The sequence below is a fragment of the Chiloscyllium plagiosum genome, unplaced genomic scaffold (assembly GCF_037043375.1).
Source record: "Chiloscyllium plagiosum isolate Xiang-an unplaced genomic scaffold, Cpla_swu_hap1 HiC_scaffold_29, whole genome shotgun sequence".
Taxonomy (NCBI): domain Eukaryota; kingdom Metazoa; phylum Chordata; class Chondrichthyes; order Orectolobiformes; family Hemiscylliidae; genus Chiloscyllium; species Chiloscyllium plagiosum.
In genome coordinates, this window is record NW_028270167.1 from 88,585,578 (window position 1) to 88,610,155 (window position 24,578).

Genomic DNA, 24,578 nt, shown 5'->3' on the forward strand with positions numbered 1-24,578 from the left:
TGGCAGCCTTTATTATATTGTTGGACATCAGCAGTACATGCAGGTTATTGTCTTCTACAAGCTGGAGAATGTATTTATTCTATCATTTACAGTGGCTATATGCATCAATCAGACAATGCCATTGGTTTTATATGACGCGATAGAAATGTGCAAAAATCGTTATTATTTCACTTTTTAAATTTGCAGCAGACAATTAAAGCAATGTTTTTGAATGAGTCAGCATTAACAGAAATGATCCGGATTATTATTCAGCTGGGATTGATGAAGCTCTGTCTTATCAGTTGGCTCGTTACACGACAGGGTACCGCACAAAACTGGCAATTCCACAGTGATTCCCTCTATCCTTAGCAATTTTGATATACCCGTCTTCACCCCAGTCTGTTCCCCAGCTGGAAAATAAGACAATCGATTGATATTGGAATCAAAACGCTGATAAAAGAGACATGTTTGAAGAAGCAGCTGTTTTAACTCTGGTATATAATTGGAATTATTTTAGGGACTGAATTCTGGAATTACTGAGCTAGATAATGAGTTGTAAAGAATACTTTGCATCAGGCTGGAAAGAGTCAATTGTTTTCTTTTGCATCAATTGCTGATCTGTCCAGTACGTATGGACTCACGACAGCATTTAAAATGGCATGAGGTGAGATCATTATCAGGGATAGGTCTGCAGCTGGAGTAGATATGAAGGGGAAAGTGAATAGGGACGAGTGAGAGCAGTATATATGGCCTCCTGGAGATTTCCTTCTTGCTTTATGGAGGAGGAGATTTTCTCAGAGTTTCTTTTTACCATCATCGTTCTGAGATTGCCTCCCACAGGATAGAGTCTGTGCAGAGCATGAGTTGATTTGGGCACAGGTTACCCAGTGTCTCCTGAACTGCAAGGATACGTCGGCCTTAAAATTTGTTCCATATCCGGTTACCCTGCCCAAATCACATTTCCAGCTTCACCAAACTATTCCAGCACCCATTACACTGTAATACTATCTACCTTATTAAACAACAATGTGTATTTTTGTTATAAGACCCTCATACTGTTTCCTCTGGGAAATCATGTAGAAATGTGTGTGTGTCTGTGTGTGTGTGCGTTTGTGTGTGTGTGTGTGTGTGTGTGTGTGTGTGTGTGTGTGTGTGTGTGTGTGTGTGTGTGTGTGTGTGTGTGTGTGTGTGTGTCTGTGTGTGTGTGTATATCACCCGAAGCACATGTTTTATTTAATCAAACATTTTGTATCAAATCTGGCCCTGAAGATGTGACTGCTTCTTCCAAACCTGACTGCCGTGATTGTAATAACGGCAGCCAACGACGCCTCATAGAGTAAATCGCTGAAAAGCGACAGATGGTGGTAGTTGATGGAAAATATTCATTCTATAGTTCAGTTACTAATGAAGTACCGCACGGATCAGTTTTGGATCCACTTTTGTCAGTCGATTTCTATATAAATGAACTGAATGAGAGCACATAAGGATGGTGGATTAATATGCGGATGACAGTAAGTTCGTTAGAGTTATGGACAGTTACTAAGGATGTATGGATTGCAGAGATAAGTAGATCAGCTGCAGAGCTATGACGAAAGGTGGTGAATGCAGTTTAACGCGGAAATGTGTGAGGTGATTCAGTTTGGAAGGAATCCAATGTAATGGGCGAATGGTCAGATTCGTGCTTTTATAGATGAGCACAGAGATCTTCCTGTCGAGGTACATCGATGTTTGATTGTTGCCTCCCAGGTGGGATGTTTGATTGTTGCCTCCCAGGTACATCGATGTTTGATTGTTGCCTCCCAGGTTGCCTCCCAGGTGTTAGTGGGATTCAGTTTCGGAAATAGGAGATCATGCTTCGAGCCGTACAAAACTCTGTTGCAACCACATTCTTGGAAATGTGCACAGTTCTGGTCACCATATTACAGGAAGAATGTGCATGGTTTGGAACGGGTTCAGATGAGATTTATTGGGAAATCGCCAGTTTTGGAGGGAGATATTAAAAGGAAAAGCTGAGGGAGTTAAGGCTGTTTTAGTTAGAAAAACGTTTGAGTAGTGAATTAATTGAGACACATAAGTTAATTAAAATATTTGATAGGTTGGAAAGTGAGAGGCTTTTTTCCTTGAATGGCGATGGCTAGCAGGAGGGCTTTAAAATCAACAGCGATAGAGATTGGACAGGTGTCAGAGGTAGTTTCTTTCCTCAGATTGTTGTCGGTGCTTGGAACTCTGCCTGCAACAGTAGAGGCATTGCCACATTTCAGAGTATTTAAATGGTCATTGGTCAGGCATATGGACGAGAACGGAATAGTGTTTGTTACATGGGCTTCAGATTGGTTCCACAGGTCGGCGCAACATCGAGTGTCGAAAGGCATGTACTGGGCTGTAAAGTTCTCTGTTCTACGTTCCAGAATTGGGGCTGTTAATCTGGTCCCATCAGTGCCCTGGTGACAGGTGAGACGGTTGAGTGATTCGAGCTTTGCCCTTGTTTCCCTGTGAATAGGATGTACAGTTGCGTTTGGGGTCTGGCTTTCCTGCCCATTGCCCCAGCAAATTGCTTTTTGTTGTGTATAGCTGTTAATTTTAACCGTATGTTTGCAATTTGTACTGGTAAGTTTATAAAATGGTTGTGATTCAGGGATAATGACACTCTGATGCCTGCCTCTGAACGAAGCAATACTTCAGTCAAGAATCGTACACTTGTAAGTGCAGCGTTACTTGGTGATGGGATACCTGCATCTGACGTTTTTCAGATACCATCTCAGACAGCACAGCCATTAAGCATTCACTTCCAGATAAACACAGTGTTACGTGCTCGTTGAACAGAGACACAGATTGCAGCACAGAGACAGGAAATTCATTCCATGTCACTGTCCCTTCTCCGTCTGTGATCAGATGTTTTTATTTTCATAGAGTACGGACCTGTTTTTAACCAGCCAATAGTTCATTCCATCCTCAGTTCCAAAACCAACCACCAGCACTTCATGGGTTAGATATTCATTGCAATTTTCATCATAGTAAACTCATGTAAGGAGACACATATTAAATGGTTTATCTGTGAAATATTTAATTAGTGTTAATTTAGCTTTGATTAATGAACATTGACATGTCTGTTTTTACTAATTGTCTTCAAATTGATCGTCCTCACTCCGCACCATTACTTCTGTTCACTTTAATCAATGTTTCCCAATGACATCGCCTCTGCCATTCGCACTTCCTCTCGGCACATCCTTCAGAGTCATAGAGTTTTACAGCGTAGAAATGCTTCGATCCTTCGATCGAACTCGTCCATGCTGAGCACATATCCTCAACCAATCTAGTCCTACTTTCCAGCACTTGGTCAATATACTTGTAAACCATTCCTGTTCATGTACTCATCCAGATGCCTTTCCTAATGTTGTATTTGTATCACTCTCCACCACTTCCTCTGGTATTTCATTCAAGACTCGTACCATGCTGTGTGAAAACATTGCTTCTCAAGTAACTTTTAATCTTTCCCATCTCACCTTAAACGTATGGTCTCTAGTTTTGGACTCTCCTTCTCTTTATTCGTCCCATACCCATTATTGTTTATGAACCTCCACAAGCTCACCCTTCAGCCTCTGTCGTACCAGCGAACAAGGCTGCAACCTTTTCAGCCTCAGGCGAAAGTGAGGACTGCTGAACGCTGGACATCAGAGTCCAGATTAGACTTAATATGGAAATGCACAGCAAGTCAGGCAGCATTTGAGGAGCAGGAAAATCGACTTCATCAGGAAGGGCTTTTGCCCGAAACTCGATTTTCCTCTTAATCCAGATACAGTGAGTGTAGCGTCTTCAGTTTACAATTTAAAAAACGTTGACATGTGCAGTCACCCAGCAGCACATCAGGACAGTTACACCTCACTATCAGTTCTCTTAGCTATAGCACAACGTTTTGAGCTATTTGCATCACTCCGAATGGGAGCAGGTCCATTTCTCATTACCACTCCTGAGCTCAGTTTGTAGCAAGATCTAACTTTAACTCGATGATATCTGACAGTACTGGACGGCATGTAACACGGGGGGAGTGTAGGCAGGAACAGTGGTAAGTGTCATGGTCCATGGTAAACATTGCAGTAATATTAATACCAAAATAGTGACAGTAAATGTGTCTGTAGATGTATGATTTCTAATACATTTTCTTGAACAGTCGATAATCTGATTCAAAGACATCATCCAGTGCTCTGCGACTTACCTCCTTTATAATGTTGAAAGGATTTCAGACTTGCATTAATCACAACAGACATCGGTCCTATCTCTCTCACAGCTTGTTCCAATGCTGCCTCGCCTCCCCAAACCCATTTGTAGTCAGTGATTTTAGCAGCAATTTTATCTGGCTGAAATCTGCAGTAGTCTCTATCCTAAATTTTAAATAAAATGTTCAAAAGGAATACTCATTAAGATCATAATAAAGCTATTTTTTCTTTGCTTGACACTTTTCTGCATTCCGACTTTGGCAGCCAATTTATTTTCCCAAACCTGTGCGATATTTGTTCACTATTTGTTTAGAAAAAGGTATATTTTGCGTGACTTTGCACGAAAACAAACCGTTTGTTCCAACTCGTCCGCGCCGGTCACATATCCTGACGTATTGTAGTCCCATTTGCGACCACTTGGTCCTGAACACTTCCAATCCATATACCCATCTCCGTACCGTTTTAATTTTGTAATTGTACCAGCCTCCGCCACTTCTTCAGGCAGGTCATTCCATACATACATGATCCTCGGCGCGAGACAGTAACAACTCAGATCATTTTTAGGGTTTTCTTGTGTCAAACTTAATATTTATTGCTCAATGTATTCGAAACATTCTTCACTTAGACCAAGCAATGGTATTACAAATGACTTGAAATGTGAGAAAATAAAAAAAAATGTACTTTGCCTTGACAACTCAATATCCCAATCAAGCTCACCATTGAATTAGCTCATACCGAAACTACATTAGAAAGAGTTGAGCCTCTTCACAGTTTTCGGTCGACTCATCTGAAACTTGTGATCATACATTAGTGAATTAAATTCTTCACATACAGATAACCGTTTCCCAAACCGTCAATAATTACATCATTAGAGTCATTGGATTACAACTAATTAGTATTAGTCCCAGTACCTATTCAAATATTTCCCCTTTCATCTTAAGGCTCTGCTCTCTAGATTTGGACTCAGATCCCATGGCTAAAACATTCTGCTCTTCACCCGATCCATGTATTTGATGATTTCATAAACCTTGATAATGTCACCCCTCAGGCTCTGTTCCTCCGCTTGGAGAAAAGCCCCAGCCTAATCAGTCTCTCCCGATAACTGAAACCCAATCCCAGCAACATCCTTGTCAATATTTTCTGCACCCTGTGAAAGTTAACAACATCCTCCCCTTTAACAGAGCAACCAAACGTGTGTACAGTTTTACAAAAGTGGCCTCGCCAATGTTCTGTACAGCTGCAATATGACGTCCCAATACCTGTACCAATGTTTTGAACAATAAAGGTAACTGTGACAAATACCTCCTTCACCATCCTATCTATCCTCGGCTCCACTTCCAAGGAATTATACACCTGCACCCCTCGGCCTTTCTGTAAATTCTTGCATGTTGGAAATGATGGACTATATTGATTGTCTAAATTATGGCCTCGATACCCCTGTTTAAACGAAAATTGGAAAATTATAAATGTGGTGAATTTGCTACACTCTGATGGAGTGAAGATTCTGGTGAATAATTTTCAATTATTTCTCTCCAATGTTGCAGTTGCTTCAGTTTCAGGGCACAGGGCAGAACATGATGCCAACTCTGGGGTGAGATTGATACTGGGAGTGATATCGAAATGGGTGGGTGTGTGTAGCAGGAGGAATTGCCACATCCACCCAAATTTAATTCCAAAATGGATTAAAATGTAGTTGTGGCATTCTGTGTCAGCGTTCATTCAAACTTGGCTTGGAGAAGGTGTGATGAGCTGCCTTCCAGAACATTTGCAGAATTTTTGATCGGTACTATTCTGTTAGAGATGGAGTTCAAGGCTTTTGACCCAAAGTCGGTGGCGGAATGACAATAAATTTCTGAGCCAGGATGGTGAGTGATTTGAGGGGATGTTGCAGGGAGTGGTGTTAACTGTAACTACTACGGTCCTTGGCGGAAGTGATCTTCGGTTTGGAAGGTTCTGTCTGCAGTCCATCGGTCAACTTCACAGCTGTAGGTCGTAGATTGTATATACTGCTATCACTTTGTGATGATGTTGGAGGGAATTAATATTTGTGGATTTGATGCCAGACAAATCGAGTGAATGTCCTGGATGGTGTCGAACCTCCTCAGAGTCAAAACATAGAACACTGAACAGTGCAGCACAATGCAGGCCCTTCGGACCCCAACGTTGTGCCAAACATTTATCTTAATCTAATATCAAACTAAATACACACCTCTCAAATTGCTGCCGTGCATATGCTTGACCAGCAGTCGCTTAAATATTATTAATGTCTCTAACTTTACTGACAAAGCTTGCAGTGCAGTCCACGTATCAAAAACCCTTTGCAGAAATAACCTACCTCTGATATCTTCCCTTTACTTCCTCCAGTGACCATAAACGTATGACCTCTCCTGACAGCCTTTTTCCTGGGTAAACGTCTCTAGTTACCTTCCACTTCTTTATACAAGCCATATATAGAAGAACAACAATCCTTAATCAAAAATCTTTATCCAAACAATCCAAATTCCTATATCTGCGAATATTTTTCAGTACCTTGCTGACCACAGACGTAAACCTACCGAGACAATAATATCCAGTATCTTTCCCTATTTACTTCCCTGAAGAGAAGTACAATATATGCCTCCCTCCAAACATGAAGAACTACTATGGAGAGGTTGGATTCAAAGATCATTGCCAGAGGTGCAGCAATCTCAATCCTCACTTCTTGTAGGAAATGTCGATATATCTGATCCGGCCCTCGAGATTGAATCATACTCATGCTTTCCAGAATTTCCACAATATCCACATTCTTAATATCAATCTGCTCAAGCCTATTAAGCTCTTCCCCAGTATTCTCTCTAACATCAAGCACCCTCTCTCGCAATAGCAAAAAAACTCATTTTGCTCCTTCTCTATCTCGCCACGCTCAGTGCTCAAGTTCCCTCCACTGGCTTGGATCCAGCTTACGCTCTCTCAGATCATTCTCTTGTTCCGAATGTACGTGTGCAAAACATTGGTATTTTTCCAAATCCTTCCCGCCAAGGCTTCTTCATGCCCCCAACCAGCTTTCCTCAATCCATTTTTGAGTTCTTTCCTTTCGACTCTGTAATCTTCAAAATTTGCGCTAGAACCCGCTCTTCTGCTCTTGTCATCCAGGACTCCTTTCGTTTACAATTCCACACCGGTCTCATTGGGACAAAGGTATTCAACACAGCAAAACAATGCTCCACATTTCTGTTGTGCATTTCCGTAAAGCAATTATTCCTATTTTACACTCCACAGGTCCTGTCTAAGAGCAGTAAAACATCCCGTCCCCAGATTAAATTCCCTCTCATACAGTCAGTTGCAATTCCTCCCCATGCCGACCGCAAATTTGAGGCATTTATGCTCTCTGTCACCAAAATGCTCTGCCACCGACATAACTGACACCTGGCCTGGCGAATTGCCTCGCACCAAATCCAATATGGCCTCCCCCAGTCGGCATATCTAATTATTGCGTCAGGAATGCTTCCTGTAAACACCTAACAAAATCATCTCCATCCAGATAATCTGCACCACGGATGCTCCAATTAATATTGAGGAATTTCAAATCACCCTTATCAGCAGTTCTGTTATATCTGCACGTTTCCAAGATCTACTGTCCAATCTGTCCAATGTCTATAGCAGACAACCAATAAAATAACTGTTTCTTTCTTTGTTGTTGGAGCTGCAGTCATCCAGGGAAGTGGAAGTATTCCACCATATCTTTGCCTTTTGTTTAGTTGATGGAAAGTCTTCAGAGATGTTGACAGTGTGCGATTCAGTAATGGTTAAATTCTCTCCCATGTTGGATTATGTCATTTTCTGGCTCTTGTCTGGTGAGAATGTTATTTGTCTTTTATCTTCTCAGGTGGAGATATTGTCCACACCTTGCCGCATTGGACACAGATTTCTTCAAAATGTGACAAATTCAAATGGTGCTGACAATCGTGTAGATATTCCCCCTGCGTACCTTTTGGATAAAAGGCCAGTGATGAAGCAGCTGAAGATGGCTGTACCAAGAAGGCTACACTGAAGAACTCCGATCGACATGTCCTGCGCAGAAAGACATCAAATAACTGCAAACGCCTTCCAGTTTGTTCGCTATAATTACAACTAAAGGAACTTTTTCTTCCAATTCCCATTCACTCCAGATTTTCTTGGGCTCCTTGATGTCACGTCATTCCTTGATGGAAAGGGGTGTCATTCTCACTTGAACTCTTGAGATCATGTCGTTTCCCAAACTGTGGAGTGTAAATTAGGGACTAAAGCTGTAATGAATCACAAGCCGAGTATTCATGCTGGAGTCCAAACTGAGGCTGCCAAATTAGCAATTTATAATACTGAGCAGTTCTGATCCCAATGCCAATATAATTCATTCAGGGGTGAGTGAGGTGCTCAACATGAGAGGACAACGACATGCAAATGAGTTCAGCATTGCTTCTGGATTTAGGGGTCGGAAAATATCAAGTACCAGTTGAGGATGGGTACACCTGCTGATATGTGACCTTACTGCACCACACCCCACCCCAGCCAAACACACCCCTACACAAAGCTGTGTTGTGATCGTCACCTCCCTTCCTCTCACTCAATCACTTACTGTTGGTCTGTTACCCAAGATCAATACCAGCCCTCAGGTTGTTGTTGTACTGAATGTTACTGCCTTCCTGTTGAGCAGGTCCACTGGCCTCTGGCTGGTAATGACCACTCCGTGGCGCTGTCATTTGTGCAAAGCACTTCTGTTGTCCAGCTCAGTGCCCGAGTGACAATACGTACACTGGGGCTTCATCGAAAGACGAGACTCTGTTAATGTTGACTCGCCAGCCAGTGAGTGAGAGGCCATCAGCTCCATAAAACATAGCCAGAGAAAAGGTTGAGTTCAGACTGATGCCCAGTCACCAGATCATGCACGCCTGTCATATGAAGAGAGTGTTTCTTTCATTCTGTTGTTTATATGGCCAATGAAACGCTGCATTTTGGAGAGCAGAGTGGATGGGCAGACAATGAACTTAGCTTACCACAGCTTACCACAGGAACAATTATTCAGTGTTGACACAAACCCAAAACAAAAGCAATAGCTGCCATGTATGATAACGCACAAGTGATCTACAATAAGGTCAGGCATGAGAGTGTGGAAGAGCTGGGGTAAGGACTTGAAGAATGAACTGAAGAACAGGGTGAAACTGTGTGACATTGAGACAAGAAGCTGGAATTTGCACGCAAGAGGCTGACCCCAATCAAATCCATAACTCTGAACAATTGTTACGTGTACAAAGACAAGAACGGCTTCTGGGGGAACAGCATCAACCGTAAAGCAACTTACGCAAAAAAAGTCTCCTGAGTATAGATTCAAGCTAAGATTCTTAATTACACCACAATATGCCAAATGTCTACCCAGCAAAAATGCACGGTAAATGACATTCCTAAAGAGTAAACACCTCTGTTAACAAAGGACCATATTTACACACAGACCTACCAACGACTTTAGCACATAATTCGAAGATTTCTCATCAAACGTTTCTAACTTCTTATAGCTCATACTCCAAACGTAAGTTGTTCCTTTTCATCTAAAGTTGCTTATGTTAGAGTGACTGACCAGCCCGATGTGGCATATGGGGGAAGCACACAGATTAAAATAGCTACCTTTATTTTTGACTCTTCAGATCTGTCCTTCGCTGTGTTAGTATGTTAACTGTTATAGTGGATGGTGCACGTCCCCGTCTGAAGGTCAGAACATGCTGAATGTTCCGTTGATTCAGCTAAACGTCACATCCACATGCTAACTCACAGTATCATAGATTCCCCAGAGTGTAGAAAGTGCCCATTCGGCCCTACCTTATCCCTGTAACCCTGCGTCTCCCATGGCTTAAACACCTAACCTATAATTCCGGGTGCTCTATGGTTAGCTTAACATAGACAATCCCCCTAACCTCCACATCTTTGAACTGTGGGAATGGTGAGCATTAATTCACAGAAATGGAAGTACTCTTAACTCCTCAGACACATTGTCTGAGGGTACGAGGTGTTGTGTCAAGATGTCGGAGAGCATTCCAAGATAAATTTGAGATGACTGGGAGTGCTGAAAGATTAAATTATCTCAGCCCCCTTAACGCTGCTTGTACAGTGACACTTTCAGAAACCTGAGAGCAGACTCTCAGGGAAGGATTGACATAGATCCAGGATGGCAGCTCCCATTTGAAAAGCGTTGCGTTCCACGGTCTAACGCCATGGATGTTCGAGAAATTCCGTGCTTCTGAAAAGCACCGAAGGATTTTCATTTGAGTTATTTACTGTGACGTGCATATTCTTTGCATAAACAGTGAAATGTGTTGTCTCGTGTTGCCACGCTGCAGCACCATCACAAAACACATTTAATATCACAACATACAACATAAAGGAGAAAGAAATGGAGAAATAAAGAAAACGTCCAACTTCATAGTCCTTGCTAGGTACTCCATCATGGACATGCTGGTCAGGCATATGTCCCCTTCTCTATCACCGTCAGAATGAAAGTCGCCCAATCTTTGGCAGCATCTTGACTCAACTGATGCCTTGGTCAAAAGGAGGCCTTGATGGACCTCCGCAACGTAGCTGGCACTGATGATGCTCGGCATGACATTGGTCCAAACACTATTCTGTTGTTACCACGAGCTGCTTTCGACATCGCTTACTAATGCAGTCACTGCAGTTTTTGCCGGATCTTGTACTGGGCGTAATCTCCATTGCTGCCTCCATGAATCTGTGATGGCGACCTGCACTGACAGGTACCCAAACTCACCTTCTCCCCATCTCCATGAATCTGTGCTGGATACAGATCATGACAGGAACCCGAAAACACCTTTCCCCTCTCTCCATGAATCTTCGCTGAATAGCGACACTGACAGAACCCAAACTAATCTTCACTCTGCCTCAATTAATCTATGATGGATGTAGTAATGACAGGAAACCAAACTCACCTTGTCTGCCTCCATGAATCTGAGCTGGATACATATTCTGATAGGAAACAAAACTCACCTCCGCTCTGACTGCAAGAACCTCTGCTGGATACAGACACTGACAGAAAACTAACCCACTTGCACCCTACCTCCATGAATCTGTGCTGGATGCACATGCTGCCAAAATCCCAGACTCACCTGCACAGCTAATTTTGTGAATCTATGATAGATACAGACATTGCCATGAACAAAACAGAGCTCATCTGTTGCCTGCAGGAAACTGTACTGGATCTGGGCACTGCCAGGGACCTAGACTCATCACCGCCTGAGCAGCCATGACTTGGCGTCAGGACAGGAGCCATCAGGAACCCAAACTCTCTCGGCTCTCTAAGTTGTGAGTCCATGCTGCTCTACACACTCACAGATTTCGTTGCTCTTCACCAAGGGGTAATTAAAATAAACTCCAAGAAAACTTCCAAGTGAACGCAGACAGGACCGAAGAAATAAAATATAACAAAATGAGAATGAAACCGACTGCACCACAATCTTACTAGAGGTCTTGGGGATTTACCTTTCCTGTGTAAGGGTACGTTTCAGCAGAGTTGATGCCTTGAAGTTCAATCACTTCTTCAAAGCCACGCGATGCGGATCCACCATTGCATCCAGAACCCCGATCGTAACAATCAATCAGATTCTGTTCACTGAGAGAAACCAGGTTTCCATGCTTTTTTGCCCACTGTCCTTCTATGCTACCAGTTGCACTGAAAGCCCAGTCAGAATGACATTGACCCTAGTGTTGTCAGAAATATAACCACATTAAATCATATTGATCTAAACACGATTGCCAGTTTGCATCTACATTCATTTGGAACACCGTCTCACACTAATGCTCTTAGTCTAAATGTTTGTTCAGGTTTCTCAGAATTACACAAATCTGTGAATTTCGGTGTGCCTGGGTTCAGATTTGATTCGATTTATGTATTGTCACATGTCGCGAACAACAGTGACATGTTTAGGAGCAATAAAGGCACATGATAGTATGCGAGGATGAAGAGATCAAAAAAGACTTGGACAAATGGTACATTGCAGAGAGTGGGCACAAGGCAAATTTAATGTCAGCAAGATCAGATGATTTGAGCAAGGCAGTCTCATAACCGTCTAATAACAGCTGGGGAAAAGCTGTTCCTGCACCTGCTGGTGGATGTGTTCAAGCTTCAGTATCTTCTACCTGACGGAATGCATGTAAGGTGAGGTAGGTCCTTGATGATATTGCCTGCCGTTTCGTTGCAGCGAGATGTGTAAGTGGAGTTCATAGATAGAGTATTCGCTTCCATAATGGTCTGGGATGCGCACACAACCTTCAGTAGTTTGTTATGATCCTGAGCTTTGCAGTTGTCATATCTGGCCTTCCGGACCCAGACAGGATGCGCTCAAAGGTGCAACTGTCGACGTTAGTAAGGGTCCTTGTGCACATGCCAAAATTCCTGAGCTCTCTGGAGGAAGAAGACGCGTTGTTGTATATTTTGGAACGGCACAAACACATGGCATTTCCTGGAAAGTTTGTCCATTATGGGCAGTCTAGGAAATTTGACATTTTCCATTCTCTCAACCTCATTCCCATTGATGTAGATGGAAGCGTGTCGTTCTACTTTCCGTCTGAAGTCAATTATGTGTTCTTCAATTTTACCGAAATTGAGAGAGAGAGAAGCTATTCCCATTGCACCATGTCAATGATCCCTCTATCTCCCTTCTGTCTTATCATTCATCGTTGTCAAATTTCCTTTCTTTTACAGTGCTGTCGTCAATGAACGTATAGATGATCTCCCTTCGGAATTCGTGGGTGTAAAAGGAGTACAGTAAATGGTTGAGCACTGATTATTGTGGGACGCAAGTGGTGAAGGTTTTTCGGGAGAAGGTGCAGTTGCCTATCTTCAATGATTGGTATCTGTGGGTCAGACAGCTGCGGATCCAGTTGCGGAGGATAAAATCATGACCAATGTCACAGGGTTTTGAGTTCAATGTGGAGAGGACAAGTGTGTTGAAGGCAGAGGGGTAGTCAATGATCAGGAGTCTGACAAAAGTGTCCTTGTCCAGATGTCCAAGGGGTGCAGGGAGAGAGATATTTCACCCACTGTGGACCTGTTACTTTAAAAGGCAAATGTTAAGTGACATAGGCAGGCTGGGAGAATGGAGTTGATGTGGACCCTCACCAGCTTCTCGAAGCACTTCATGATTATTGTTCTCAGGCCACTGGTCGGTCGTCATTAAGGAACAATGCATGAGTTTTGTTTCCACACTTACGAAGATGTTGGTGGTCTTCTTGAAGCAGGTTGGGACTTCAGCTTGTCGAAGGGAGAGTTTGAGGATGTCGGAGAATTTTCCGCTAGCTGGTCCACACTGGAGCTGAGTGCCTGGCGGGGACAGTGTTTGGACCAAGCAGCGTCCTTAGGGTTATTCCCAGGAAGACTGATGTAATTTCTACAGCAGTAACCAACAACTTGAAGCATTGACAAGTAAGAGGATTATTTGATTATGAAAAGTCTTCTTAATAGCAAAACATGTCTCATTATTCAATTTCCTCTCTTGACAAGTTCACAAAATGCATTGGCTATCTAGGGAACATGGCATGGCTCTCAGAGAGGGACAGGATGAACGTTGTTTCCGATTTGCTACAAACGACCATGGTGTTCGATCAGACCAAATAGCATCTCAGGACAAATTGCACAGGCTCCAGTTATATAGGCCTTGCCCATGGTCTTTGGCATTTGGCATTTGCTTGTCACCAATAACCATGATGGCACTTCCTGTGAGCTATGCCAGTACAATACTGAATTGAAGGGCATACCAGCAACTGGCATTGGAAGGTTGTTGCAGGTAAAACTGTCCAGCTGACAGATTTGATCCAAAGTGCATTCAGGGAAAATCAAGGGCAGATTCAGATCCCAGTCCGGAGATCGACCATAGTCTGGTGCGGGGGCGGGAGGAGTTGTCCTTGCATCTGCAATCCAGATACTTGGTTTCAACAGTCCTTTGGCTTCAAAGTGACCAGTTCGGGGATTGGGAACTGTTGTCACAGGAAGAAGGGTTTGCAATTCTTCACCTCTGAGGGCTGTGCGTTAAAGGTCTGGGAGATTGCAGTTGTGAGCGAGGATGGGTGATAACACTATATGAGATGGTGAATAAAATGAATCTTGGATGGGAAGGGATTCCATAAAGTTGTTGGATGAGGTGTGACGGTGTTCGCAGCACAGCCTTACCTCGGCAAACCTTGTTCCTCTTCCTTCCACATGCAACACCAGGCTCTCCGTACACACATTGATCCTATGTGACCATGGCATCAGGCATCATGGTGGTGCAGTTATATTAAGGCTTCTCTCCATCGAGGCAGGAACAGCCAAGTGGAAGGTCAAGCTGTTACCACTTATCGAAAAGGATCAAATAATGTACGAGGTTTTTCATGCTTGCCACTAAACCTCCCTTTCCTTCATTGTCTCAGATTTAATGAATGCCGATTACTAGGTTGGGCAGGAAGGATCGGACTCCTTGTTGCTGCCTGTTAGCCCAACAGTGGTTTGTTCAGTCAGCCTCGCAGCATTTCTGTCTGGCGGGGGTGAGGGAGCTCTGACAATGCTGAGCAGAACTGGGCAGCAGTTTGCAGGTGGAGGCTCAGCCACTTCTATGATATCTTGAGTCTGGGTCTTCGGAGTGACCTGTGTGTTCTTCCTCCTCCAGCAAGGCACTGTTCCTATTACTTGTGATTACAAAGTGGCACCTCGACAACAGGCCCGTGGAGCAGTCGTCGATGGGTTACGGCTTTGTGCCCATGGCCAACAGAGGCTGAGGTTGCTGGGCCTGCTTCTCCATGGCCACTGCAAAACTGTTCTTGGAGGTTAGATGATTCATTGATTGGGATATCTGGGTCCCCATAGTGTATCTGCATCCCTGTCGTCTTTCAAGTGTATATCCCTGCCTGCTGCATCTGCTGCTCCCTGGTACATGTAGATATTTGCCGACACCACAGGGTCTCTTCTGCCCGTCCCGGGTCGCTGGCAGTCCTCTGAGTTCTGTGACAAATGCCACAGTGAGGTGCTTACCAGACTGTGCTCCCAAACCCTCAATAGTTCAAATCCCAGGGAGCTGGGTGTGTGTGCTGGACGCAGCCTTACTGATATTTCCTCTGAGGCCGCAATACTTTCATGCTCAGAGAACGAGGATGTGTCTTCTTACCCTGCGGAGCGAGAGTAGATGCTCACAGAACCGACAGAACACGAGAGACAGAAGTTTCTGGGACGAATGCAAAGATACACTGAATAATTAATGAGACTGACAGAGTGCTAACAAAGGAGTGAAGAATGGTATTTTCTCGCTTAGTGGAATGTGGGTGTATCATGTTTTCTTGTGAGAAACAAGAGTTTCTCCTCACAGGTTGAGGAATCTGGTGTCAGACACCTCTCCACCAATCCAAGATGTTTCTATCCTCCAGTGTTCTCTCATCTCCTGGAATGACTAAAGGGAAGGATTGAGTGAGAGATTTAAGTTTTGCATGGTTCTTGGTGTTGGTACATGGCGGGAGGTATTCCAAGGTAGTGAAGTGGAAATACCGATGTGATGTTGGTTTGGAAGATGAGGAAGACGTCAGTGACAGCATGAATCTGGGTAGGAGGGGGTGCTGGGGCTGGGATAGAGTGAGTCGGAGGGAGAAGGTGGGTGGTCACAGAGATTCTGACACATAGCATTCTTACGGCTGTTGGTTGTTTTTTCTGTACCATTCTCTAGCATGTTCGAAAGCATTCCTATCTGAGCAGTGCAAGGTTGCCATGCTAGTGCTCATGTGGGTGCACAGCAGATTTTTTGTGATGGCTCAGCTCCCAGGATATCGGGCACTAATCAGGAATCCATTGAATTGTTCCGGGAATAATGTGTGGGAAGATTAGGCTCGAATCGGATATGCGGGATGTTATAGCTGCATTGACGTAGCTAACGAGATGGTTTTTACAACGATAGTGAGAAATCTTACTGAGCTTCATGGTGGTATCCCTCCTAAACATACAATGCAACTGACACTTAGAGAATTACAGTATAATCCGATCTTTTACAACTCCCATTTGTACACAATACTTCATGTACTGCCTTCCTGTCGATCAGCCTTGTCCGGTTGGAGAGAATGATTGAGAGAGGTACAAGGCCCAACAGAAGTGAACTGTGAACGTGGTTTTAAAAGTTGGGGTGTCGAGCATATGATCGAATATTCTTTGAATGAGACTGGTCATGGTATCACAAGGAAGCTTGGCATTGCAGTTTGCAACATTACCATTGTTGAGTTGTGCCAATTTACATTTAAACTTATATTTATTATATCGGAATTGTACTGGTAGACTTCAATTTTACTATTTAATCTCACCATTGAATTTGTTTTTGAAGTAAAATTTCTATAGATATTATGAGTAAAAGCACGAACATTACCATTGATACATATACCATGCTCCCTTGCCTGACCATAACCAACACCAGGAAACAAATGCAACAAGAAAGCAGGAGAAGCAATTTAGGTTAAAAATGATCGACTGAAACGGAGCCTTTCCTAACAATTCCTACAAGGTGATCATAATGTCCAATCCTATTGAGAAATTAATGTCTGCACTTCATAATCTTGAGAGCTTTTTCTGATTTTTACCTGGTTTTTCACTGGAGTAACTACACCTTCTCTACGCCAGTCAACAGTTGCAGTTCTCAATTCAATGTGACTTTTTTCAGATTCACGACTTTCATCTCTTTCATCAGTTTCAATTTCAGTCATGTTGACAGCTTCGATTCGGAGAAATCCATTCATGAGCTTATTGAACTCTTCATTGGTCTGAAAATTCAAACACATTGGTGAAATGATTGACTTTTAGTGGTGATTATGTCAATAACGTCAGAGAGCTACATTCTACATCTTCGCTGACTTTAGCATGAAGTGCGGTGAAAGCAATGAGGGCACTCGTTACTCGTGTTTAATATTTGAATGAATAAATGAGCAGCAGGCAAAGAAGGGGCCATCCATTTCGTCCGAATCCAATATAAAGCTGTGTGAGAAACCTCGAGCAGCTCAAATATCTCTGTTCGATTGTTCAATTACCAAAATGGTAGGAGCTTTATACATGTGTTTCATTTCGCAAGAATCAGTTCGATTGTCGTCTCTGACCATTAAAACCTGACAGGTCAATTTCATCATGGAAGGATAGGTTAAGTCACCTCAGATTGGTGGGGTTTATTGGTGTTTGAGATGAACCTTCCCAATCAGGAGGATTACAAATTTCATCACTTGCCTGACCTGATTTCCGGATAACACGTTGGCCTTGAGTTGGCCTCATCGCCCTTGGACCATTAGATTTAGATGCGAAACTCAGATTGTTCATTTTCATGAAGATACTGGATTGGAATGGTTAGAAAAGTACCAGATTTGATGCTATCCATCATCACATAACTTATCATCCGGAACTGTGGATGTCTACATATCAAACTGAGATTGCAGACTGGTATTGAATCATCTGGTATCTCTTTTTGATGGGTAGGGAGGGGTATATGTCGGTTTGAAAGGGGATTGTATATGTCCCATCCTCTGAGTAATAAGCTGGGCCCTAGGTACATGCAAAAGTCCGAGTTGCGACTGCCTTTTTGCAGGCTATATGGAGCACGCCTTGTTCCAGTCCTACTCTGACCCCTGTCAAAGTTCTGTCTCTGATCCATTGATTGTTGCTTCCTACTCTCACCCAGAATTAGAAATAGTAATCAATTTTACTTCGACTTTCCACCCTTGTCCCAACTTCACCTGGAATCTCTGAAAATCTTCCTTTCCTTTCTTGATTTTAATGTTTCCATTTAAGAGCTAGACCATCGACTGTCTCCCACAGTTACGTTGAACTACGTCTCCTCACACCCTGCTATCTGCAAAGATTCCATTCCATTTTCCAGGCTCTCCACCTGTACTGCATGTTCATTGGTGACACCACCCACTGGGGTGTTTATCCTTACCTAAGGACTCCTCTCAATGCTGTTGACAGGCTGTCCTCCTCAGTTTGCGCAATTGTTTCCTCACCCATAAGAACATAAGAAATAGCAACATGAGTAGACTAGTGGCCCCTCCACCCTGCTCCATCATTCCATTATGATTGACCCAAAATTGCCCATGTTCCCGTTCCTTCATTTTCATTGTAACACTTGATTCCCCTACCGCTTAAATATCTCTCTCAGATTAGGCATACAGAGAGGCCTCGTGTCATAGAGATGTACAGTATGGAAACAGACCCTTCGGTCCAACCTTTCCATGCTGACCAGATATCCCACCCCAATCTCGTCACATCTGCCAGCACCCAACCCGTATCACTCCAAACCCTTCCTATTCATATACCCATTGCAAATGCCCTTCAAATGTTGCAATTGTGCCAGCCTCCACCACATGGTCTGGAAGCTGGATCCATCCATGTACTACCCACTGTGTGAAAACGTTGCCACTTCGGTCTCTTTTATGTCATTTCCCTCTCACCCTCAACCTTTGCCCTCTAGCTCTGGATTCCCGATCCCAGGGAAAAGAAATACTTTGTCGAATTATCCTATGCATGCACCTCGTAATTTTGTAAACCTGCATAAGGTCACTCCTTACCCTCTGACGCTGCAGAGAACACAACCTCAACTTGTTCAGCCTCTTCCTCTCGCTCAATTCCTCAATCCTGCCAAAATACTTATAAATCTTTTCTGAACCCTTTCAAGTTTCACAACATCTTTCCGAGTGAATTGAGACCAGACTTGCACGCAATATGCCAACAGTGGCCTAACCAATGTCCTCTACAACAGCAACATGACATCCCAACACCTGTATTCAATAATATGACAAATACAGGGGAGCATAAAAAACGCTTTCTTCACTTTCCTATCTTCCTGCAAAGCCATTCAGGCCTCAGGGAGAAGGAATTCCTCCACACCTCGATTTCAAAACGCTGTTATTGTGATTCGATGATGTCAATTCCGAGCCTCTCTCATTCGCGTCAACATCATCTGTGCACTCACCCTTTCAAACCCAGTAAGAACATATAAATTTCAAAGGGATCACCTGTCATTCTTATAAACCCCATTCAGTAAAGTCCCAACCTGATTAGTCTTTACTCGCTGGACAATATTTGGTGCAGTTGTTCCCCTCCATCCCAGAAGAAAAATAGGATTATTTCTGTCTTCACTTTCTACCATCCCATTCTCTGTTTCTTTTTTAGCGAACAAATCCTCTACCAATGCCAATGTGTTACGCATTAAACCATAAGCTGTTATTTTCTTGAGCAACAGCTGATGTGGCACTGCATGACATGTCTTTTAAAATTCCAAGTGCACACAATATATCGGCTTTCCTGTGGTAAAAAAAAGTTTTGTCTCTTTGTTCACTTATTAACATTTGTGTGCACATAGGTCCAGCAAGTTATTAAAGAGGCAAAACAAATATTGTCTTTAAGGCAGAGCAAAGACAGTATCAAAGTGGGGAAGTCTTGTTGCCATTGGACAAACACAGAAGGCACTGTGATGAGCATTGATTTCACTCGTTACGAAGGAATATTTGGAAGGAAATTTGAAGCTGGTTAATCAAAACTATTCCTACGAAGAAGAGGGTTATCACAAGAGAAACATTTTGACAGACTGGGCCCACTCCACAATAAAGTTGAGGAGAATGAGTGCTGCTCATACTGAAACAAATACGATTCGAGGGGGATTGACAGGGCAAATGGTGAGAGGATGATTTTCTTGATGGGAAAGGTGAGTACAGAACCAAGGCCTGACGTAGTCATTGTCGCTATTATTTACTTATCTGTGCGACTTAACTCAGTGATCTGCCTGTATTGTTCGCAAGACAAATCTTTTCACTGTTCCTCAGTACACGTCACATTAATTTCAATTCGATTCAATTCAATTCAGTTCAGTTCAGTTCAGTTCAGTTCAGCTCAGTTCAATTCAATCCAATTCAATTCGATTAATGTATTTTCAATTCATGGAATGCTGGTGTAATGTTGCTGTAATTAGTCACATTTTTTTGAGATGCCAAGAATAGGGGAAATGACCAACTGTCCTGAGGAGCAATAATACAGAGAGAAGGATCATGTACTTCAATTTGATTGGAATGCAGACTAGTTTAACTGCTGTGAGTAATGTTTAGTCAACGACAGGTAGGGCGGAGCCAGAGATCCAGCAGACTCAAGAAGAAAATTGATGCCGAAGGGAGCAGCTTCCACAGTACAGAATGCAACTCCGGCTTCCAGACGTCATAATGGACAGCATCTGTGAAGACTTAACAACATAGAGGTGTATCCATAGTGTGACTGCCGTCTATAGAGGGAGCTCAAGCCAGCCAGTGTTGTTTAATGCAATTTAGTTGTACAGAATCTGATCGTGCAAGTGAGCAGAAATTATCGAATCAGGGGATTGTTAGTCATTTGAGTTCTCTTCCGCAGAGAGAAATGGAGACTTGAGTCATTGAATATATACAAATTTGAGAGAGATGTTTTTGATTTCCAGAGGAGTTACGGGTTATAGAAACCTTGAATGAGAAGGAAGGAATCAACAATTTGGAGTAAAGTGAGATCAGTCATTGAGTGTACTGAATGAGTGAGTCAGCTTGGAGGACCAAATGTCCAAGTGCTGCTCCTGTAGCTGAATATAACTTCACAATTATATTGCTTCACAATTTCACAATCAGCAGCATCAAATAGATCCCAGACGATACATCCTGTACACACCAGAGCTGCAAATTTGTTCATTCCCACTTTAGATGTGTGTTTTCCCAATGAGTGTTCGATGTTGTGTTTTTCGATGTATCTCATATTGTCCTCCCATATCATTCTCCTGTAGCTCTCTTCATCCTGAATAAAGAGATTAATATAATCAGGCTGCAGCATCTTTCATTTATAAAATTATACAGAAGCATTAAAAATCCGCTTGTGAAACCTGAAATAACATTTTGCTGTCAGGGTCCATCCTCCCACACAGATCTGAAAATTATTAATCAGGTTCCCCTCACCCCACTCAATATAACGCACCCATAGCAAAACCTGTCGAGCTGCCAGTCTGTGAGATTCATGCTGAAAGTGAATTAAGAATAAAATAGCTGAACAAGAGGATGGTTTAGTCGACCGTCATGAATGACGTTGACAATAGATACGTTCTCTCGACTACCACCTGTCCCAGTCTGAAGTAAGATTAAGCCAGTGGCAGGCAGGGAATTCAATAAGCCACGACCTTGCGAAAAAGCCGAGGCCAATACATGGGCAATTACTGTGCATGTATATACCTTCTTATCCTGTTGTGTGAGAGACCTGCCTTAAGCTGCCAGCATAGTAAAATCAGTGTCGGCAAAGAGACGCTTCATTGAATGGGCCGCTTGGGATGATCAGACGGCTTCCCCATCCCTCTGTCTCCAAGCTGCCCACTTACAATTGCCTCTTCAACACCAAGAATGGATCTTAATCTTCTAGAGACAGTTTGTGGTCTTTGTAGTAAATCCAACAGGACTGCAACGGGATCCTAGTAAATTAAGATACACCAAGTCGCTACTGATTCACTTTGTGTTTGATCAGTTCTCTAATGAAGTTAGAAACTTGGAGAATACCCATTGAATTTCAAGATCAATGTTTTCTCAATGTCACTTCACTCAACAGGTACCTGTCATTGACTGCAACTACATATTCTCAATCTCTGTCAATTGTGTGCAGATCATTCCTATTCTGAGTGAGCTTAACATTACAGACTCTCCTTTTGCCTTGCTGTACTGGTTCCCATGTTGTGTTTTCCAATTTTTCCAGTCTTCATCCAATTTCGAATCAAATGTGCCTGTTGAGGCTGCAGCCAGAATAGATACGGCCACACTGCCCAGAAAGAGCCAGAAGTTCATGATGGACAACCTAATAGACAAAACCAGTGGTATTTTGACCGGGAGTGGGTCATATTCAAGTCAGCTGTTTCCTTATTCTGAGAAGGAACAATATAAATTGTACTAATAATACAAACAATAAAATTCCAACAATTCATCCAATGGTGAAAGTTTAATGTAATTCACCTTCATGAGGCATCGTCAGTGGATTGGAATCTTCCAGCACGAGATTGATCAAATTAATGACGTTTCAAATTTAAAACCAATTATTGGAATGAACTCGGTAAAATGAAATCATACTTTTCCATAAATTGCCTTCTTGTGATGAAGGTTATTTGACTCACGATCCACAGGTTTAATCAGTCAACAGCTCATGTCGTAATGATTACATTGCATTCAACCTTACATTGAGCAATGAGTCCTTAGAAGGCGTGACGGCAGGATTAGCAACAGGAAATAAAGAACAGGTGGACATATTATATCGTTATCTTCTGTCACTTTAGAAAATTCCAAAAAAATAATCTGAAGACGACATGTAAATCGCGAGTTGAAAGGGAAGGAAGAAATTGAACCAATGCAATCAAAATGGAAAGAGACAGGAAAAAAATCAAACTGAAAAAACTCGTATGTCCTCAGTAAAAAGATAGAATTAATGATAGAATTCCGAAATTGAATGCGTGCCGCATTTTTAAAATGTTGATGTAAAAAGTCACAGAACAATGGGTATGACATGAAAGTTGTTTCAGAGGAGTGGTTCCAAAATGGTCACGGAAGGGACCATTCAACTGAGTTTTCAAGAGTCCTTCATGTTTAAGAAGTAAACGAACAAGACAGAGGGAATTTGGCCAGCTCGTTTGATATGCTTCAATGTGAAAAGGGAAAGTTGAAACGAGAGGCAAGCATTTCTGTTTTTTTTTTACACAGAGGCTTGCACATGCATGGAAAATGCTCCCAGTTGAGGTGCTAGAAGTAGATGCAATGTCGAAGTTAAGAGAAATTTAGACAGACACATGAACAGGCAGGATATGGAGGGTCACGGAACATGTGAAAGCAGATGAGATTAAATTAGAAAAGCATCATGGTAGGCGCAACCATGGTGGTCTGAAGGGCTAGTTTATTTGCTGCACAGTCTCATGTTTAAAACCATCGGATAACAGTGAAATAGTTAGAAATGGTTCTCTGGATGACTATGTGTGGTGATGAGAAAGGAAAATAAGTCTCTGCTGGGTCTTATTCCTGTGTTTCTTAAGAGCGCAGATGGAGAGCACAAACCAAGGAATAGTGGGATTTTGTAAGAAAGGTATCGAATTAGTCATTACAATTTTAAATTTCACGTTGCTTGGATGAATCAACTTGACAAATACAACCTTGTGGTTGTATTCATGGTGTGTAATTATAAGAGTTTTTCGAAGAATACGTTATAGGATCAACTGGAGAACAAGCTATTTTCGTCCTGGTATGTATAAAACGAGATAGGATCATCAATAATAATCCAGTAAATGATTCGTTCAACAAAAGTAGTCACAGCTTTCCGGAATTTCAGATGCAATGTAAAATAGAAAATCTTGGATATCAAGCTAGTGCCTGAAACTGAAAGAAGATCAAACACAAGAAGATGATGACAGCGTTTACCTCAGTGGGAGATGGAAAAAAAGGTGAGGTAAGAGACTGGATAAACAGTGGGATACAGTTAAGGTAATATTTAGGTATTCTTATCAAGGAACTATTCAATGGTGTAGATTATAAGAGAAGAATGGACCATTTATGGCTAAATATCAAATTCACGTCTAGTCTAAAGAAATTGATCATCGTCTGTGCAAACAACGATTAGGAGATTTAAAAAAAGGAACTGACAAATGACAAATATTGATGAAGAGAACAAGAATATGAATGTTAATGACAAATAAAAAAAGAAAGTGAAAGCAAGGACTTTAATACTTATTTAAAGGAAGAAGCTAGCTGAAATATTGATTATTTCGATGGTGAGATTTGCCCATGAATAATAGAAAAGACGAAAGTAGCAGGGAGTTTGAACAAATATCCAGTTTCATGTTAAAAACAACAAAACAAAAAAGATTCAGAATCAAGAAGTAAAGGGAGGGAATTACCTTGATTACTAGGGGAACAATTACTCAGAAAGCAAATGAGATTAAAGTCTGACATTTAATTGGATCTGACTGATTCCGTCTGAACGTTTTAAATATAGTTACTGCAGTGATAATGGGTAGAATAGTGGCAATATCATTGCGGTTCAGGAATTGTTTTCGCTGATGGAAATCTGCAAATAGGGCAATTCACAAAAAGGAGAAGAATAGAAAATTGGAAGGTTTATGCAAGTTAGGAAATATGATGTCATTGCCTAAAATACAACAAAGAGTAACGACTGTTATCGCACAGCAACCGGCCTATCGGCCCTACAAGCCTGTGTTGACACATATTGCTTGTCACCAATGAACTGTCTTCACTTTGAGGGACCATGACCCTCAACCTCCTATCCTATTCTTGTTTTCGACCATGTACATCTTGAATACTGCCATTGTGTCTGCTTCCACCAACTCTTTCAGAAAGCGC

At 42.3% G+C, this 24,578-nt stretch overlaps 1 protein-coding gene across 1 annotated transcript; it reads right to left on the bottom strand.

Moving 5' to 3' along the window:
• Positions 1 to 289: 289 nt before the first annotated feature.
• Positions 290 to 22,043, bottom strand: LOC122547102 (procathepsin L-like). Its single transcript, XM_087976552.1, has 7 exons — positions 21,897 to 22,043; positions 20,878 to 21,000; positions 16,797 to 16,976; positions 11,694 to 11,912; positions 4,193 to 4,358; positions 2,899 to 2,998; positions 290 to 389 (listed from the first exon to the last, which is right to left on the bottom strand). Exons 1-7 carry the CDS (start codon positions 22,026 to 22,028, stop codon positions 290 to 292), a joined length of 1,020 nt encoding a protein of 339 aa, XP_087832678.1. The 5' UTR covers positions 22,029 to 22,043.
• Positions 22,044 to 24,578: the final 2,535 nt, after the last annotated feature.

Excerpts from the sequence above, each read along its gene's own strand:
- LOC122547102 (XM_087976552.1), bottom strand. The coding sequence starts at position 22,028 with ATGAACTTCTGGCTCTTTCTGGGCAGTGTGGCCGTATCTATTCTGGCT. Across the intron at positions 16,977-20,877 it reads TGAACAAATTTGCAGCTCTG|ACCAATGAAGAGTTCAATAA; the intron begins GTGTGTACAGGA and ends TTGAATTTTCAG. Across the intron at positions 390-2,898 it reads TATTGGCTGGTTAAAAACAG|CTGGGGAACAGACTGGGGTG; the intron begins GTCCGTACTCTA and ends CTTATTTTCCAG.